The 18,523-nt window shown below is 42.0% G+C and overlaps 2 protein-coding genes across 3 annotated transcripts in view; both read right to left on the reverse strand.

The window, feature by feature from the left end:
- The window catches only part of PLBD1 (phospholipase B domain containing 1), a 40,344-nt gene extending 28,324 nt beyond the window's left edge, over positions 1 to 12,020 (reverse strand). The window contains exons 1-2 of one of the 2 annotated variants that reach the window (XM_065045405.1): positions 11,830 to 12,020; positions 2,833 to 3,052 (exon numbers count right to left, since the gene is read on the reverse strand). In XM_065045405.1, the coding sequence (XP_064901477.1) occupies positions 2,833 to 3,052; positions 11,830 to 11,905 (296 nt within the window). In that variant the 5' untranslated portion in view covers positions 11,906 to 12,020. Of the gene's footprint in view, positions 1 to 2,774; positions 3,053 to 11,829 lie in introns of both variants that reach the window. The other variant, XM_065045411.1, reaches the window with a different exon arrangement.
- A 3,426-nt stretch (positions 12,021 to 15,446) lies between these two features.
- GUCY2C (guanylate cyclase 2C) overlaps positions 15,447 to 18,523 on the reverse strand; it is a 48,526-nt gene continuing 45,449 nt past the window's right edge. The window contains exons 26-27 of the mRNA XM_005507839.4: positions 17,419 to 17,495; positions 15,447 to 15,845 (exon numbers count right to left, since the gene is read on the reverse strand). Of these exons, the coding sequence (XP_005507896.2) occupies positions 15,671 to 15,845; positions 17,419 to 17,495 (252 nt within the window). The 3' untranslated portion in view covers positions 15,447 to 15,670. The remainder of the gene's footprint in view (positions 15,846 to 17,418; positions 17,496 to 18,523) is intronic.

The raw sequence follows: 18,523 nt of genomic DNA on the forward strand, positions 1-18,523 counted from the left end.
GAGCTTCCCTGCAGACAGGCTGAATGGGCCAGGCAGCCTGATGGGAACAGAGTCACAGATTGGGAAAGACTGTTTCCTGGTTTTACTTCAGAAGACTTGTGTAACTGTCCCAAAGAAATAACATCTGCCTGCATGTTAATTAGGATTCTGTGAGTATCTAGGCAAGATAGAGAAAGAGAAATGGAGCTCTGAGAGCAATCTTAACATCTGCAAACTTAGCGAATTCTCACTACTCCTGTGGTTCTGTAAATCACAAACACACTGTAAAGAGGATTCATTGGTTGCAGTTTGCTGAATAAAGCTAAAACCTGAAGTCATAGGTTCTCAGTCTTCTCAAGGGTCAGGGGAGTACATCACTAATTCATGTCTGCTCCTCAGCTGGAGCATTTTCAACAGGTATTCTTAGCTTCAAAGAGAAGTCCTCTTTATCTGGAATAGCTTTTTGAGACCTGACAGAAAAAAGCTTATATTCATAACTCCCAGTTAGAAATATGTTTCTACTGCTGGTACAAATGTACAACGGGGCAAAGACATACCAAAATTCAGATAGTAAGTATAGTATTTGATAGTCATTTTAATATGATGGTAAGCATCTTGACGTTTTGCACTGTGAGAGCTTCTCACAGCATTTCCTCAAAAAGTTCCCTCATAAAAGAAAGAGTGCGGCTTCTTCCATTTTTGCATCTTAACCCACTCTCACATTTAAACTCCTTTAAAACAGGCAAGTTTCCCACTTTGCTTAAAAGCCAAAGTTTCAAACTCTGCTTTTCCACATCAATACAAACCCTCAGCTTCACTCCTGCAGATTTTAAGATCTCCATTCATCACTATTTCTGCTATATCCACTTCCCTACAAAGGGCCACTCAGTGCTGAAGCTGGAAGCCCTACAGTAACAACAGCTGGGGCTAAGAACCAGCCTCAGTAAGCACCTGACCTAGAGAAGGAAAAAGCCTTGAGCAAAATAACTGGTACCTTCGCTTCTGTGAATCTTCACTTAACACCCATGGAAAAAATAAAGGGGGAAAAACTCCCTCCTCTAAATCTAAACATACACTATGACATCAGATAAAGTCCACACAGACACTGTTTAACATTCAAATCCTGTTTATAGGAATGTGCATACACTTAAGTCTGTTTAAAAGACAGCCAGGAAGACTTATAAATCTACTGTGGAGGCAGAAGAGGAACAGGGTGTAAGATGTTGCTAATAGAACATTACTTGTCATCTAATTGGACGTAGTATGGATTGCGCTCTATGTAGTACAGCAAAGCTTAAGCTTAATCACTTAGAGATAAGTACACCTAGGTAAAGCCTTAATGAGAAAAATCTGTTGAGCAATACCCAATTTTAACAATACTCTAAATGTAATGCTAGGATCCCCCAGATCCATATGTATTTTACATAAACTGACTGAATAGTGCATTACAGTAACCTCTCCTACCAAACAATCCAACAACAGATGTCCAGATCTCTCATGCACTTTATTTCCTTTCCTGCCTGAAGTACAGGTAGTATGCTCAGAACTCTATTATTCTTTTGTTCTTTCCCTCCTAAGTGTTTTGTTATTGACAAATATGACATTTTTTAACTTCCTTTATACTCTCCAGAGACCTAGCTGCCTCTCCAGCAAAGTCTAGTAGAGAGTCACATTAACATATCATATGATCAGAGGACTATCCATAAATTTTAACTGATCTTAAAATGTCTTACTAATTACATTAATATCATCTCATGCAGCAGCCACACCTGACAATTGTTCAGCAGACAACCTTCCCTTGCTCACCTGCTCAAGGCAGCCTATGGGTATTTATTTTAGCATTCCAGAAGCAAAGCTGGTGAAATCAAATTCATGTCACCGTATCCACCACAAGCACCTCCCAACTATTCTCCAGCCACGCATCAGAATTTGGGAATTTTTCTTTTCCTATGACTAAGTTGATAAAGATGGGATTTGTATGTCACGTTCTATATCACTACCTATAGCCTATCAGTTAGTAGGTTGCGGTGCCATTCTGTCTTCCAACTTAGTCAATGAAAGCACAGGGTTTGGTTTGGGGTGCTTTATTTTTTTGGTTGGTGTTTTTTTTTTTTTTTTTTTTTGTTTCAGAAAAAAACTGCTCTGGATTCATAACAAGTACAAAACTCTGACAGTTTTCACAGATGTGCACTGCGGGAGAGATCCAGTCCCTCATCTTCCCTTCAAAGGGCCTTCAGGAACACAGCGACTCCTCTAGACACACACACCAGTCTGCCTTCAGGCCTATCAGTATTTTTTTAAATTTGTCCAAGAGAGATTAAACTCCCCATGCTGTGAAGTTTCAGTATCTGCTCCACAGCAGTTTCTTGACAGTGCTTGAAGAAAAAGGTCCTTAAAGAAGGCCTGCAGCCCTTGCTAGCAACATTTCTCCCCACCTGATCTGCTGTCAATTGTCTCATCTGTTGTCAGTCAGTCACCTAACTATAGGCTGGAGAGACACCTATTCTTTCTGCTACCCCTTTTGTAATTATTTACAACATAGGGTTATGCACTTCCTTATATACACACTATTCTGTGATTACATTACTTAATCAGTACTATAGATATAATAGTCATCTATCTCACCAAGGTGTGCACAAAGCCTGTGGGATGAGGAGAGGGAACATCTTGATCCCATAATGAAGGTGCTACACTTCATACCTGCTACTAATTAAAAGAACAGCACACAACTACAAAATGTATGGTTAGATTAAATGATGGGAATTAAGAGAAAGGGAAAAAAACAAACAACTCACAAGTATACAGAAATCCACTGGAAGTGTCAAAAGTTGAGTTGCTTCCTGAGGTACTTACGGAGCTGTGAGATAGCCTTCCAAGAAGCCAGCTGCATACATGATATCTTCATTGCTTAAGGTCTGACTCCCATAGCCTGCTCTGATCTCCAGAACTCCCCAACCTGTTGTCTGTATAGTGTTGTTGTAGAAGCCATAGGCATCTCCACTCCTGTCCAGTATATTTCTGACCTGAAGTGTTTTTTCAGCTTTACTCCAGTACACAGTTGCATAGCGGATTTCTATGGTGGAGAAGAAAGGGAGCAAGGAAAAACAAACAAATGTGAGTAGGTATTTCCTATCTAATACCGAAATGTCAAGACAATATTTTAGCAATTTAAGAATTTAAATTAATAAATAAAATAATAAATAAATTAAATAAATAATTTAATTTGACAGCTTTCCATCAGGTTTATTTCTGCTATGGACAGCAACACTATTGCTAACATACTGAGAAGTGGCATGAGAACTAACTGAACTGGAGTTTTACCAAGACAAAAGCTTACAGCTAAATATTCTCATGTTACTCTTCTGAAAATTACCTACAGCTCTTTCAGTCCACAGCTCCAACATGGCAGCGTCTTCACATGAAATTCGGAAAAGTATTTCCTTATCTGGCCCAGAAGAAAATCTATCCAAAACTTACTGAAAGTAATTTTAGAAGACAGCATGCCTTAGCGACTGCAAAGGATTATAAGCTACTGTTGACTTTGTTTTCCACCTAAAGACTCAAAAGGCTACAAAAGTTTTCCAAACTTTCTTTCTGGGCAACTAATCCTGGAAGTGGCATTACCCAACAGGAGCACTAGAACTCAGTGGATCACAAGCTTAAAGACAAAAGTACCACAGGTATGCAATCCTTTATAAAACACACAATCCCTATCACCCAGCTGGAATAGAATGGATCCAAAGTGCGAAATAAATGGGAAGGAATGGCACTGGGCTGCTCAGAGTTCTGCTTGGACTGCTGCTTAAAAAACATTCTTCATTAGTTTAGTTTTAATCCTGCTAAGCTGTAGAACAAAGAGCAAAGTAAACTGCCTTCCAAAAAACCCTACAACTCTAATTCAACCCTCCCTAAGAGAGGACATGATTACATCACATCTCTGTTCATGAGTGATCAAATCACTACTATGGTACTGCAAGTGAAAAGAGTTCAAAAATCATGAGTCAGAATTCCCAGAATTATTGGAAAAATATTAAGGAATGAGCTCATAAACACTTAAAACTACTGAGAAAACAGCAATGCTTTTATTCCCCTGACCCTTCTCCAGTGTGTGGCAACAAGTCCTGCCAGTTTATAGCCAGAAATTACAATTTGGTTACTCCTCACAACAATTTCTTTTGTACATCATGCCCATCACAGCTGCAAAATCGAGACATAGATCTAATTCTGGATGATCTCACACAAAATACTTAGTATGCTTGCAACGATAATGGAACCATAAAAAAGGCAATATAATGCCAGCACAACACCTAATGCTCTTCAAAAAGCTGTAAGCAAAATGTTTGTGATTAAGCAGCAACTTTGATTTCAAATTAAGTGCACCCATTTTATTTAGTACTCCAAGACATAACATAAGCTATTTTTATGTAGAGACAGGACATATTAGAATAAAAAAGCAAAAATATTTTCCAAGAACAGAGCTCTCTTTCCAACTAATCACTTCTTGACATAGCAGTTACTCAGTTGCTTTAAGTCAGAATGACATTTGTCTCCCAGTGTTCAAGCAAGAATAGCTAAAACTTTTTCTTACTGAGAATCACAGAATGGCTGAGGTTGAAAGGTACCTCCAGAGGTCATCTTGTCCACCTCTCTGCTCAAGCAAGGTCACCTAGATCAAGTTCCCCAGGATCATGTCCAGACAGCTTTTAAGTATCTTAAAGGATGGAGATTTTTACAACCTCTCTGGGCAACCTGTACCAGTGGTTGCTCACCCTCATAGTAAAAAAAGTATGTACTGATGTTCAAAGCAAACCTCCTGTGTTTCAGTTTGTGCCCATTGCCCCTGGTCCTGTCACTGGACACCACTGAGAAGAACCTGGCTCCATCTTTACATCCTCCCTTCAGCTTTTTTTAGACATTTACAAGATCCCCCTTGCACCTTCTCCAGGTAGAACAGTCCCAGCTCTTTCAGCCAATCCTCAAGTCAGAGGTGCTCCAGTCCCCCAGCGGCCTTTGTAGTCCTTTGCCACACACCCTCCAGTAGCTCCAGATTTCTCTTGTACTGGGGTGCACAGAACTGGACGTAGAACTCCAGGCATGTCTTTACCAATTCTGAGCAGAGTGGAACAATCGCCTCTCTCAACCAGCTGGCAACACTTGTCCTGATGCAGCCCAGCAGTGAATTCTTTTTTTTGCCACAAGGGAACATCAGTGGTTCATGTTCAGCTTGGTGTCCACCAGGACTCCCATGCCCTTTTCTGCAAAGCTGCTTTTGAAATGGTCACCCCCCAGCATATATTGTTACATGGGGTTATTCCTCTCTGGGTGCAGAACTTGGCACTTCCCATTGCTGAACTGCATGAGGTTCCTGTCAGCCCATTTCTCCAGCCTGTTGAGGTCTCTCTGGATGGCAGCACAACACTCTGATGTATGAACTACTCTTCCCACTTTTGTATTCTCAGAGAACCTGTGGAGGGTACACTCTGCCCCATCACCCAGATCATTAAGGAAGATGCTGAACAGTATTTAGTGCTGGCATACACCCCTAGATACCAGTCTCCATCTAGACTTTGTACCACTAAGCACTATGTCAGTCTTCATGCTGTACTTACTAGAGACACTTCTCATGAGAACAGGAAAGGTGTTAGCAAGACCAGAATTCTAATAGAGAAGGAACTGAGTTTTTTTTCTCCCATTCTATGAATAGAAGCTTTTACATGAATCTCTATTTAGAGATGAAGTCATTTTAGGGACTTGAAACACAGTGTTTAAAAACATGTTTTTCATCTCTGCCAGGTACTGAGGCTATTTAAAGGACTGGGACATGACAGAGTTTGGATAACTTTTCAAGCAGCTATAATCTTACTTTTTTGTTGTCCCCTTAACTATCTTCTAGTAATACATGGGGTAATTGCTACTTTAGCTTAAGGGTAAACACAGGAATCACTCAGACGGAAAATCTATAAAAAGAAGAGCAGGCTGATGAGGGTCATCACTGAAGAGAGCCACAAGCCATCCTACAGATCTAAAGCTCCCATAAGCAAAGAGGTCAGGGCAAGGGAGGTCCTGTGAAGAAGGGGTGCAAGGGGTCAGCACAGAACACAACTAACCTGTCCAACAGTAGAGGGGAAGGCTGATTCCAACAACAAAGCCCGCTGCAGGGCAGAGGAGAGATGTGCCACGTACACAAAGACAGCTGAGGAATGAGTAAAAAGAGCAGCAACAAAGTAGGGAAAAACATTATGATCTTCCATCTCTTCATCCGGCTGTGGAGAGGTGGCAAGTAGTCAAGAGGAACCAGGGCAGCTGAGAATTAATGCCCATAGAGTAAATAGGTAACTCAAAGAAACTTTCTTCGGCCTAAAGCAAAATAGCCATTGCTTTGTTTTTTAAAATAAGGCTGATGCAGGTGCCAGACAGACTGATCTGATACAGGTATTCTAACACAGCAGGGTGCATTTCTTTGTTTTATGCTCTGTCAGAGCATGAACATGCAGAGCTATTTTCAAAAGACAGAACAAACTTCAAAATTACCCTTGGAGTTTTCCCTGCCCCAACTTCACTATATGACAAACTTAAACTGAAGAAACCTAGAAGAGTATGGGAGAGAAGGGGAAACATTAAATTACAGAATAATTTGCAATAAACCTGGAGAAGCCTTTAGAGGAAGAGCATCCAGGTAGCTGTCATAGATGTGGCTTAACAGTGATACTGGAAAAAACCATTTCCCATTCCTGATTTATTCCCCCACCCCAACTCAATCACTCGTCATCCCATTTCACCTCAATTTTTAAGTCAGTTTCTGCAAATCTAATTACCCTAGTCTAAAGTGTCAAAATACCTACATATGAAATTGTCACATTTATTCCAAGGAACGTACATATAATCATACAGTAATTGTTATAATTTAGAAATCTTCATCTTGCTACAGATGGAGCTAAAAATTACAAGCTTATAAATCTGTGTACACTTAAAACAAACTACAGTGTAATCAAAGCATTTGCTATAACTCAGTCTGTTACAACTTTAATTTGCCTTGATCTAAACTAGCAGCACTACCTTTGCCAGAACTGAAGTATACCATGGAATATAGATATACAAGAAGAAACTGCCCATTTTCAAACAATCCCATTTGTGTCCTGAAACAACAGGAACCTTCCCTTTGAATAACACTGACATTTTTGTAATTATTTTTGGAGGGTGAAGCAGGGGCCCTAAGAATCTCTGATCCCAGCAGTTGTGGTAATTTCTTACATACAAATCAAGGAACAAGCAACAGGACAAGAGGAACTGGCTTCTAGTTGTGTCAGGGGAAGTTTAGGATCTTGGGAACAATTTCTTCCTGGAAAGGGATGTCAGGCATTGGAACAGGCTGCCCAGGGCAGTGGTGGAGTCACCATCCCTGGAGGTGTTGAACAGATGAGGTTCTTAGGGACATGGGTTAGTAGCAGGGTTGGGTTAACAGTTGACTTCATCATCTGGAGAGTCTTTTCCAACCAAAATGATTCTATAATTCCATACGACATGTCCATTTATCTACAAATCATCCTTTTATCATCAAAATTAGACTTCCCAGTGTGTAGCTGAGAGTGCTGACAAGTATTTCAGCCTATTGCCTGCTCTCAAGACGCTGAAGAACAGAACAGACTGTGATAAACTGTGGCTATTCCATAACACTGTTGCTTAGAATAATTTAAGTAACAAACCAAAGCACATGCTATTTACTGTGATGAATGACTGAAAATCCCTGGGGACAGGGAGAGTCAGCAGAGTCACCGTTCCCCTCCGGGCAACCAGCATCAGCGATGTGCAGATCCACCACAACCACCAGTGAGCTGTGTGGTGGGAGACAGAATTGGAGAAGTGCAACGACAAAACAAGCCTGGAAATAAGGAAGTATTCCTTCTCCTTTCTGCAGTCAGTAGGGACTAGAAGGAACATTTCCTCAAACTGCCTGTTTCAAGAGATACATCAACCCTTCTGCCAAATAAAGATCCAGAAATAGGGAATAGAGTTGGAAAAGTGCTGGAATTTCTTCAGCAAGTGAGAAGTACCTGCTTTCTGCCAAGATGACACCCTAAATAATGGAAAAATGAAGATATTTCAGCCATGACTAGGAGGTGATGCTAGTCCCCTTGTTTTTCAGGCTTAAATGCCAGATCTGTTCTCTGCCTTTTTGGCTCAATAGAGGTATTGCAAATGTTATGTTAAAAGCAGAGCTTGTCTTCTATTTGGTGGCAGCGGGAGAGTGGAAAAACGTGCATGTTCTTGAGAATATAGAGAAAGCAATTAAAAGGAAATACTAAGTGAGAGGACTGAGGCAAGATTGAAAAAAAGAAATCGGATGCTGAGGACACAAAGAGTAGCAATAACTTGTAATGAAAGAACAGACTGGAGAGAGAGAGAAGATGAAGGAGAAAAAGGAAGTGCAGTACAGTGGGGTGGCCCAAGATCATCTAACAAATGCACTATTTGATAGTGTCACTAATATTTATTACGTAAATTAGACCCACAAAAATAATACCTGACATGCCTTAAGAATGCCAGTAAAATGTGTTTGGCAATATGCAACAGCTGCTTTTCCTTATGGTTTCCTAGCACTAAGTTGTTTCTAAAACGTACACATACCTAGATAGGCTCTTGGACTTCCTAATTAGAGAAATCAACACAACTCCCTTTTTGTTGCAGATGAACGAGCTACAAGGTTTGAGGGTGAGAATTAATATTCACATTTTTCCCTTAACCTCAGAAACAAGCTAACTCACAAGCAATGGTTAGGTTGCATGTAACAAGCCAAATTAAGTTAACAACTGTGAGCATTTCCTAATAATAGGAAACCCACTGGGTTCCTTGACTACTAATTTTTACCTATGTTTTACATGTCTATGTTTTTTCAAAGGTGAAGCCTTCTTTTGTAGCAGTGTTCATATGTACTTCATAGATTCCACCTGTACACTTTCCACTAAATAAGGAAGCTATCACTCTACTGTTTCACTGGAAACTAGTTTTGCACAACTTAGAAACACAAAAAACCTAGCACAGAGTTGCACATCTCCTGTTTTCCTTACACCCTCTCCTACAGCTTATGTTCAGTAGTAAAGATTGCATTAGCATGGTATAGAATTTAAATATTTCAGGTCAGCCATAATAAGGAACATCTGATGTTTCTGTTCCATTTTGTAACTGGATAGAGCTTGTCCTATTTTCCCATTAAAAATCTTAGAACCATGTTTTTAACTGTCTAAAAAAAGGTCATATACCTCTAAAGTACAACTGAGATTTCAAATTACAGTTATGGCTGGAATCCATTCCAAAATGAATGCTAAGTAGCTCAGGACTTCTTTAGAGATTAGCTTAAACCACACAAGAACTTAACACAGAAACCTGTAATTTTCAATTAAAGGAGTAAATGCTTTCTTTTCCTATAAGATATTAGCATTTACTATTCCACTGGCCTTAATTCATCCCATTTCCTCATACATTGCAGGTTTAAATAATCTTTCCATTTGCCTCTAACAGGCCTGTCATTATTTGAAGCCTAATCCCCTGATTTGTACTTACATGAGAGAAAAAGCAATATTCAAATGTGCACTATAAATTAAGAGTTGAGTCTTGTATGGTTTTCACATTCACAAGGATACTTTGTAGGGGAGTTTAGCTGATGCAGAAAACTTGCCAAAACAGTTACAGGTCTGCAGCACAGGTCATCCACAGAGAAAACAAAAATAATGATTTCCTAATTAGTTTCATTGATATCACAGTCCCTAAATTTAAGTCACTTTTACCAGAGAACATTCTTTAGAAACTGTTTCTAAAAAGTATGATCAAGAATCTTCAAGGTGCTCAAAATGCTAAAGAACAATGAAACAATTAAAAAAAAAAAAATCTAGACAATTGATAGTGCTGAAGGCCAAGTTTACTCCATTAAATAGCCTAAAGGCATTTCTATTTGTTACTTAGTAGTTTCCTACCACTAGTTCAATTATGATGTAAGGAATCTGTCAGGTATTAGCTGAAACTACTTTGTACCCTAAGCTTCCTTTCATTCCCTCTCTGCGTGACTCGTGGTTGACCCTTCCTTCAGTCTTTCTAATTTCGTACTCGGGTAAGGTTTGAAAAGTAGGTCTCCAAAATGAGGTGGGACCATCTGCAAAATTCTATGTTTGTAACATTCTGGATATTAAAAAAAAACTTTTACCTTAATTTCTGCTTGTTTTGTAACAATCAATTAAATAGGAATTTCGTAGAGGCACTGAATCCAGCCCCTAAGATCTTCAAAATTCACTGAGAGCAGCAGAAGGGGAACAAATCTCAGCAGGAGCATATCTCTCTCAACAACTCTACTATTACCACCAGATACCAAATGGTATCCACAATTCTCTAATGGGTATTCTGCTTTAAATGGCTGCTGTCTGCCACTAATTTTTACTCATCCTCCAGAGGCAGCTTCACTTTCACACACTCCACACTTGATCAGCAACTGTTAAATTCCTCCCTTTAGTGATTCCTTTCCCTGCCCTTCCAGTTCCTGGTAAAACAATTTCATATCTTGAAATTAAAAACAAAAAAAAACACAAACCAACACACTTATGTTCATACCTGACTGGTTATGTCTTTCCCAGCATATACTTAGCTACCAGAGTGTGTCTACAGGTGCAATGTTTCTCAAACATACCAAGGAATAACTCAATTTTTAAGCGGGAAGCTGAGATTCTACAGAAAACTGTGAAGCTCACCAAAACGCGCCATTATGGCATTTACCAAGTTCTGCTCGCATTGAGATCTGACTCCGAAGTTGCAAGAAAAACGAAGTTCTAAAATCAAGACACAGAAAGAGAGCCGGACTAGCTGACCTTTGAAGGTCACTTCCAACACAAACTATTCTATGATTCTAGAAAAGTCAACAGAGGAAGATCAAAAGTGTCAGTTATGGAATTATCCTAATTGGAGACTTAGAACTTTGACTGAAAAAGTATATTATGCAAATATATGATGAAAAAACCTCTGTGAACACAAAATCAGCATGAAGTAGTGCTTGTACCACAGAAAATAACTTAAAAACTGAAGTCAATCAGATACTCACTCTAATGGCAACACAAGTTTATCTACTCAGAAAACATCAGGCATAGGTAGGAACTCTGAAACACAGGTGATGACCAGCACCCACAAGCCAGCTCTAAAACTCTGTTAAAGATACAAGTCATGACATGATGTACACAGGACACAGCACCAAAAGCAAGTGTCCATCCTACATGATTGCTGCACACATATATTAGAACCCAGCACCACTGGGCGCTCAAGGCAGCTTCCCATCTGTTAAATTCTTAGTTTGGTTCTCCTGGCCTGCTCCAGTAACGATGTTTTGGAAGGAGGCAGGAGTCCAGTGCCAGGACTTAACACCCACGAGGCACCAGGGCCAAGCCCCCCAGCCGCCGGCCATGAGCTGCTCTCGGGACAGGAGCATGAGGCAGCCGGGCAACCCCGGGGGCCAGAGGGGCTGAACCGCTGCCACCACCCCAGCGCTGCCAGGGGACGAGGCCCCTGCCGCCTCGCACCCCTTTCCAAGGCGGCATGGGAGCTTTTCCCCCCGGAGCTTGCCGGTGAGAAGGCACAGCGACTCTGCTCCGGGCGAGGCGCCGAGTTCAGCGGGTTCCCTGGGGCCGGCCCGGGCGAGCCGCTCTGCCTCCACCTCGGGAGTCGCGGCTGAGCCCCGGACTGGGCTCCCCACCGGTGAGACGGCCTGGCTCGCCCGTGGCTGGAGGCAGCCCCGCTGTCTCCCCGCCCGCCCCGGTGAGTGAGCTCCGGTACGAGGCGCCCCCGCCGCCCCCTCAGGACCGGCCTCCCCCGCCTCACCTGCTCGGCCCCCCGCCGCCGCCCACAGGAGGACGAGCCCCCAACAGCAGCAGACGCCGCCGCCAAGCCGGGCCATCCTGCTGCTCCCCCACGCCTCCTCTGGGGAGCGGCAGGCGGCGGGACTTTAAGAAGTTCCCTCGCTCAGGGCAGGTCTCGCCGCTGCCCCCGCCTCCTCCGGCGCCCGCCCCAGCGACCCGTGCTGGGATGGCCCTGTCGGGGCAGGGCTGTAGCCCGCCGCGGCCGCTCGTTGGTCTCCGGGTCCAGCATGTCCCCCGGAGGAGGCCGGCAGCGGCGGCGGTTTCCACACCGCGGTTCCCGCCTGAGGTGCCGCGGCAGAGATCCCCGAGACGGCTGTTGGCCCGGGACACCGGCTGCCCCGCCAGCCCAGCCCGCCCAGCCCAGCATGGCGTGGCAGAAGGCGCTGGGGAAGGCATTCAGTCAGGCTGGGTGGCAAGCCCGGGGCCTCGGCATCTTTTTGACCCCGGCCCTTGTTTGGAGCCCCCCAAGCCAGGCCGGTATGTGGGGTTCACTGCAGGCTGAGGCCGGGCCTGGCCACCACGCTGGGCAGCCTCCAATGGCCATGACATGGCGGTGACATGGCGGTGAGGAGGGAGCCCCAGGCTGGCGCCTGCTGGGCCGCTGGGCTTGCCAAGGGTGATGAACCGAAAAGGGGCGAAGGTTGATCAGAGATCCCTGCAAAGCAACAGGAGTTTGGTGGTACCTCAGCAAACTCTGCGTTTCACTTCTGAGGAAGAACAGCTTTTGGCTCTGCTGAGAACAACGGCTGCGGGTGTCGCAGCAGAAAAGCTGAGGGTGGACCTTTCCTCAGGGTTTACTGACTGGGACGACTTCCCATGGGGTCTGCTCCTGCCCTGTGATTCACATCATTTGCAGATGCTGCTTGTTCTTCTCCCCCAGTGTTGGATATTCTACTGCTGTCATAAAAGAGCCGTTATTAGGACTTTGTGCTTTGGTAATTGTTTAAGATAGTTTGAATTTGATACTGGTGCCTGTAATAGCCTCATATAGCAAGGTCACATGCCAACCAGTTCAGGCCAAATAACGAGACTTGGCCTCAAGCCCAGGGTAAACGCACTATAACTACTGCTGGCTGTGCAGATCCTTCCATACTGTCAATGTTTTTATTTCTGGGCTACTTTTCACTAAGAGATAAGGATAAAGCACTGTGCACTGTGCCATTACTATTAATCATCCCAGTGAAAAATACACGTCTAATCATAAACAGATGCGGTGTTTGCTTTGGAGGAATGTTTTCCAAGGGCTTTACCAAATGAGAAATTCACCTCTGTCACATGCTGCTCTCAGTTTGACTGTGTTGGTGAAGTAAAATCCCAAATTATATTTTCCATAGAATTCCCTGTATAGGAATTGTCACAGGAAAAAAATATTTAAAACAAGATTCTTTGAGCACAAGTGATGGGCATGGCCAGGAATTGGAGACACATGCGACCCAGGATAGAGGGTACAAACATACAATGCCAAAACAGGAGTGGAGTACGGATACATGACAAAAATGAGACGGGGGCAAGGTCTGAATTTGACCAAAGCTACAAAGCTCTTGATGTGTATTCCACATGTACCCACCCCAGGGATTCACAGAATTGTTTTTATTTGAGTTGAGTTCAAATGAATGGTGATGGTGCAGCTAAAATCCTTTCCAGTTGTGGAACAAAATTATATCTCACACCAGGTTTTTAAGATAATGTTTCACTGCTCTAAAAAAAACAGGATAGGTGAATGGCTGGACCTTCAGCGACAGATTTCTGATGGTAAAGGGCTCTTTGATCTAACATTTTATAAGATGCAATGGTAAGACAGATTCAAACCAAAAACCAGGAGCAAATTTTTAAAAAGGGTAGTCAAAATTGAAAGTATTGTGATGCATAGGTGACAGATATGTGCAGGAACAGAACCACAGAGAAACAAACCTGTCAGAAGATGGGACCATCAACTTGTTGCTAAGGTAACTGTTTATCTTCAAATAATTATATGAAATGTATGATCTGAAGAATGCAGGAAAGAGAAGGGCTACTGAACACTAAACACTAAATTAATTGCCTCCATCAGTGTCAACAGGCTCTAAAATAATTTGTATGTCAGAGGTGACAAGGGCGGAACCCACAAAACTCCGCTTTGAAAATAGACTCGAGGAGTCCAGCGCTTGTCTCTGCATTACAGCTGCAGCAGCCAGAATAGCCCAGTGGTGCCAAGAAGTGCAGCAATTGCACCCAAGAATGCAGACACAGAGGCGAAGATTGTTGATTGGCACCACAGGGCAGGAAATAGCGGACTTTATACTTTTTTTTTACTGTACTGGTAATCTTTTTAATACATTTCAGTTTTAGAATACCAGACATTTTGTTCTATCCTTAGCCCAGTGAACACTTCCATTAGGGCACAGACTGAAGAAGTAATGGTATGGTATTAGTGTCCGTCTAAGTTAAACATTGTCTGTACCAAATTATATGTAACGAGTCTGAAAGCTGTGGCTGTTGGTTACATCTTATCTGCTATTTCTGTCTATACGATGTTCCTAGGTGTAGGAATTTGCATTTGTTAAGCAAGGCTATAAGCTCTACATCACCTCCTGATTTAATTTTTCCAGGAATTCTTGCACTTCAGATCTGTCTGTTTACACCTAGGTTCTTTTTGTGTCTGTGTGTTCTCACAAAGCCAGATCAGGTTGATGAAGAAAAAACACAGGCAACTGGCTTGCTTGCTCTTTTTTAACATTTTTAGGTTGTTTACTTGGACAAAAATGCTGTTCAAAACCATGAAAGAATGATTTTGCACCAAGTTTTGTGGTTTGAATACTGACTGATATTTGGCAATGGTGAAAGAAGTAGCTCTACATTGAAAGCCACCAATGCACAAGAGGCCTTTTCAAAAATTTCACTTGCTAGTTCTTATTTCTTCATATGAAAGATGATTTTCTTTTATATGCATCACCTGTGCTTTGGTTGCTCTTTAAATCTGTTTATAGATGTCATGGTGTCAGTTAATGAGTGAGTCATTTCAGTAAAACCTGAGTTCTGCCTGGTTGTGAAACTTCAGCCAAAAGTTGAATTGAAAGTTTCTGAGGTTTAAGAAATTCAAATGAGTTTGTTTCCTTCATTTCTGTTGCACTTCTGGTTTGGGGACAGAAGCAGAAGTTGAGAAAAGATGTGAAAGTCCCTGTTTTTGCAAGATTTCCAGTTTCATTTTGTAGGCCTGAGAGATTCAGATAAGCTTTAGAAACCATACGACTTCTGGAGTAATCTCCCAAGGTAAATAACAGAAATGTTGTCTCTTGAACAAGGTCAGCTTGATTAAACAAAACTTGTGAGACACAGGGGAAAACAAAAGAATAAGCAAAATGGCAGCATATCCAGGATTTACATATGATGTGTTTAATGTTATTTTAAAATATATTACAGCAAATCTTTCTTCAAATAAAAATTATAATTTAAATACAACATTTAAAAATCATTACAAATTAAGGCTTTGCTGTGAATATTTTCAGAAATGGACTATTGAACAGGCTATCACATTTAAAAAAACTAACCAAAACAAACAAAAAACCCCCACCTATTTTCCAGACTCAAGTGTAGATATGTTCATTTACCTCAAATCAGGCTGCATGTATCCTACTGAAGTCATCCGACAATTTTGACGTTACAGTGAAGAGACGTTTGATTTACAGATAACAGGTCGGATGGTAGAAAGGATGCTTAAAAAGGTATTTTCTTTCTTCTAGCTGACAGTATAAGCCTCCACCCTTCATATGAAATACTCCAACATGAGCTGCTGTGGCTTTTTGAGGCATACTAGACATCTAGTTTTAAAGATATGTGGCTGACTTCTCTGTGCTGGCCAGTTGCAGGTATTCCAGGGTACCCGATCGGTAGCTGGGTACACGTGAAAGCTCCCGTGTCTTGGATCCTTCCTTTTCCCTTTTCTGAAGAATATTTGTTATCATCTCCGCTAAATCATCTTGTAACCGCTGCTGATTCTCCCTGTAAGCGACAGGATGGAAAAAAATTTTAGTGATTCACATTTTGTTAGTGATCCCCAGATCCCCAGTCATTTTTAAGTGTTTCTATCCTATGTTTCTCTTCATGACATTCACACACTACTGATAGAAAGTGTGGGCAGAGCCAAATTCAGGTTTTGGATTTGGGAACAGAATTCAGGATTTACATGTGAATTTTTCCAGACAGTACAGCTCATTATTGCTGCACAGGTCTGTAGATATGTCATTATCGACCTTAAAAATATTTCAGCATCGTTTGCATGGAAAGGAAGACGTGACTTAGATTAACTCCAAATAAAACTAGATTTGAGCTCCTAACACCATTTCTGGCACCAGCACTTCACTATTCAACTTTAGGTGGCCTTCAGTGAGAGTTGCCATCTTTTCATAAATTTCTGCAGTGTGTCTGGTTTTTTGCTGGAGTACACCACATGCAACAATTTTAAGGGGCAATTTTATTAGTCACAACTTATATGAGCAAGTGAAAACAAAAAAATCACTGACTACAGTAATCCATCTCAAGAGATACTTCAAGTAGTCAATTTCCAGAAGAATCGCCAATTTGATAATTCTGATAGTCTCAACTGATCGTATCAATTCAAAGAAACAGGAGTTCTGGGTTTACAAAAGAGTAATTTCTTGCTCGGTCCACACACAAACATTTGTACTTTATATAATTGCTTCAAGTCATACTGGAACACTGTCATTTCAATGCAGATGGCAGCAAATTCCTGCTTAGTAAAAGTAACCGTACACAGGAGTTTAGAGCAGAAAGTGAGGAAATTCCACATTTAGTGAGTTTGCAGGAAATAATGCAGTACCCATATGCAAAATACACATGAAATAAACACAACCACTTACCCCGACTTCAATTTTGCATAGTTTCTCAAAAACAACACTTCTGCTATTACTGTTTTTTATCCAATACTACTGCAAAATTATAGCTCAGTTCCAGGACATCAACCTCATATTTTTTCCGTGATAATTTATCTCACATGTATTAGAAAGCAAGCTTTTGTTCAATTTCTATATATTTTTATGCCATACTGTGCCGTACTACAGTAACATCATCCACCCCTTCTAGTAGAATACTGCTCGGAATACTCTCAAGTTTCATTCCCCCTACAAATTCCCCCACAGAGCTCACAGGTGTAACACAGTATTACAGAGAGCTGCACCTTCAGCTGCTGTTATCCACTCACTGTACTGTCACACACAGGTGTCATTAGGACTAAAGTTTTGGGAATTTTTGTTTGTTTGTTTTTCTGTCCATCTCTTGCACTTGCCACATCAGCAACTTGTCCTGTCTTATTTCCCTTGCAAGGAAATGAGCCTGTTAAGCACTTATATATCCAAATAACCTTCAGCACATCCATAGTCCCACGTCCTGGATATTTACACACATTTATGTGCACATACACTGTTAAGCCTCTAAGTGCTGAAGGCAAGTTGAGTGGTATAAAAAAAACACAACAAGTGCCAGAGAGGAACAGTGAAGACTAAAGCATGAAGACTGGGAAATTCTCTTCCATTTTCACATATAAAGACCATCTTACACAGAAGGAGGTGTTGGGAGATTGTATTTCTTGTCCTCGGTACCCGTCAGCCAGTAGGTAATCTCTGTTCCTCTGCCCTAAATAATTATGACAAATAAAAGAAAGCACAATTTAGGGATTGGAATGCAATTCCCTGTAGTTAATTTACTTAAATAATACTGTAATGCACATTGTCATGTTTGCCTTTGCTTGTTTTCAGTAACTGATGCTCACAGTGAAGGATTAAAAGTTGGATGTGAGAAGCAGAATAATGGGGGAGATGCAGCTACACACCCGCTCCCTTGGTCCATGACCAGAAACACACACTATGGGAGAGGTGAGCTGTGCTGCCTGCATCAGCTCCCAAATACAGACATCTGCCAAGTGCAATGAAATAAATGGGCTGAAATACAATGACTGAAATAAATGGATTGGTAGACAGTCAGATATCTGAGCATGAACAAATTAACAATAGATTCAGCTTTGCTTCCATCTGACTAATGGAAAGGGACCTGGGGGTCCTGGTGGACAACAGGATGACCATGAGCCAGCACTGTGCCCTTGTGGCCAGGAAGGCCAATGGCATCCTGGGGTGTATTAGAAGGGGGGTGGTTAGTAGATCGAGAGAGGTCCTCCTTCCCCTCTACTCCGCCCTGGTGAGACCACATCTGGAATATTGTGTCTAGTTCTGGGCCCCTCAGTTCAAGAAGGACAGGGAACTGCTGGAGAGAGTCCAGCGTAGGGCAACGAAGATGATTAAGTGAGTGGAGCACCTCCCTTATGAGGAAAGGCTGAGGGAGCTGGGTCTCTTTAGTTTGGAGAAGAGGAGACTAAGGGGGGACCTCATTAATGTTTATAAATATATAAAGGGTGAGTGCCATGAGGATGGAGCCAGGCTCTTCTCGGTGGCAAACAATGATAGGACAAGGGGTAATGGGATCAAGCTGGAACACAAGAGGTTCCACCTAAATTTGAGAAAAAACTTCTTCTCAGTGAGGGTGACAGACACTGGAACAGGCTGCCCAGGGAGGTTGTGGAGTCTCCTACTCTGGAGACATTCAAAACCCACCTGGACATGTTCCTGTGCAACCTCACCTAGGCGTTCCTGCTCCAGCAGGAGGATTGG

Source organism: Columba livia, chromosome 1, assembly GCF_036013475.1.
Source record: "Columba livia isolate bColLiv1 breed racing homer chromosome 1, bColLiv1.pat.W.v2, whole genome shotgun sequence".
Classification (NCBI taxonomy): Eukaryota; Metazoa; Chordata; class Aves; order Columbiformes; family Columbidae; genus Columba; species Columba livia.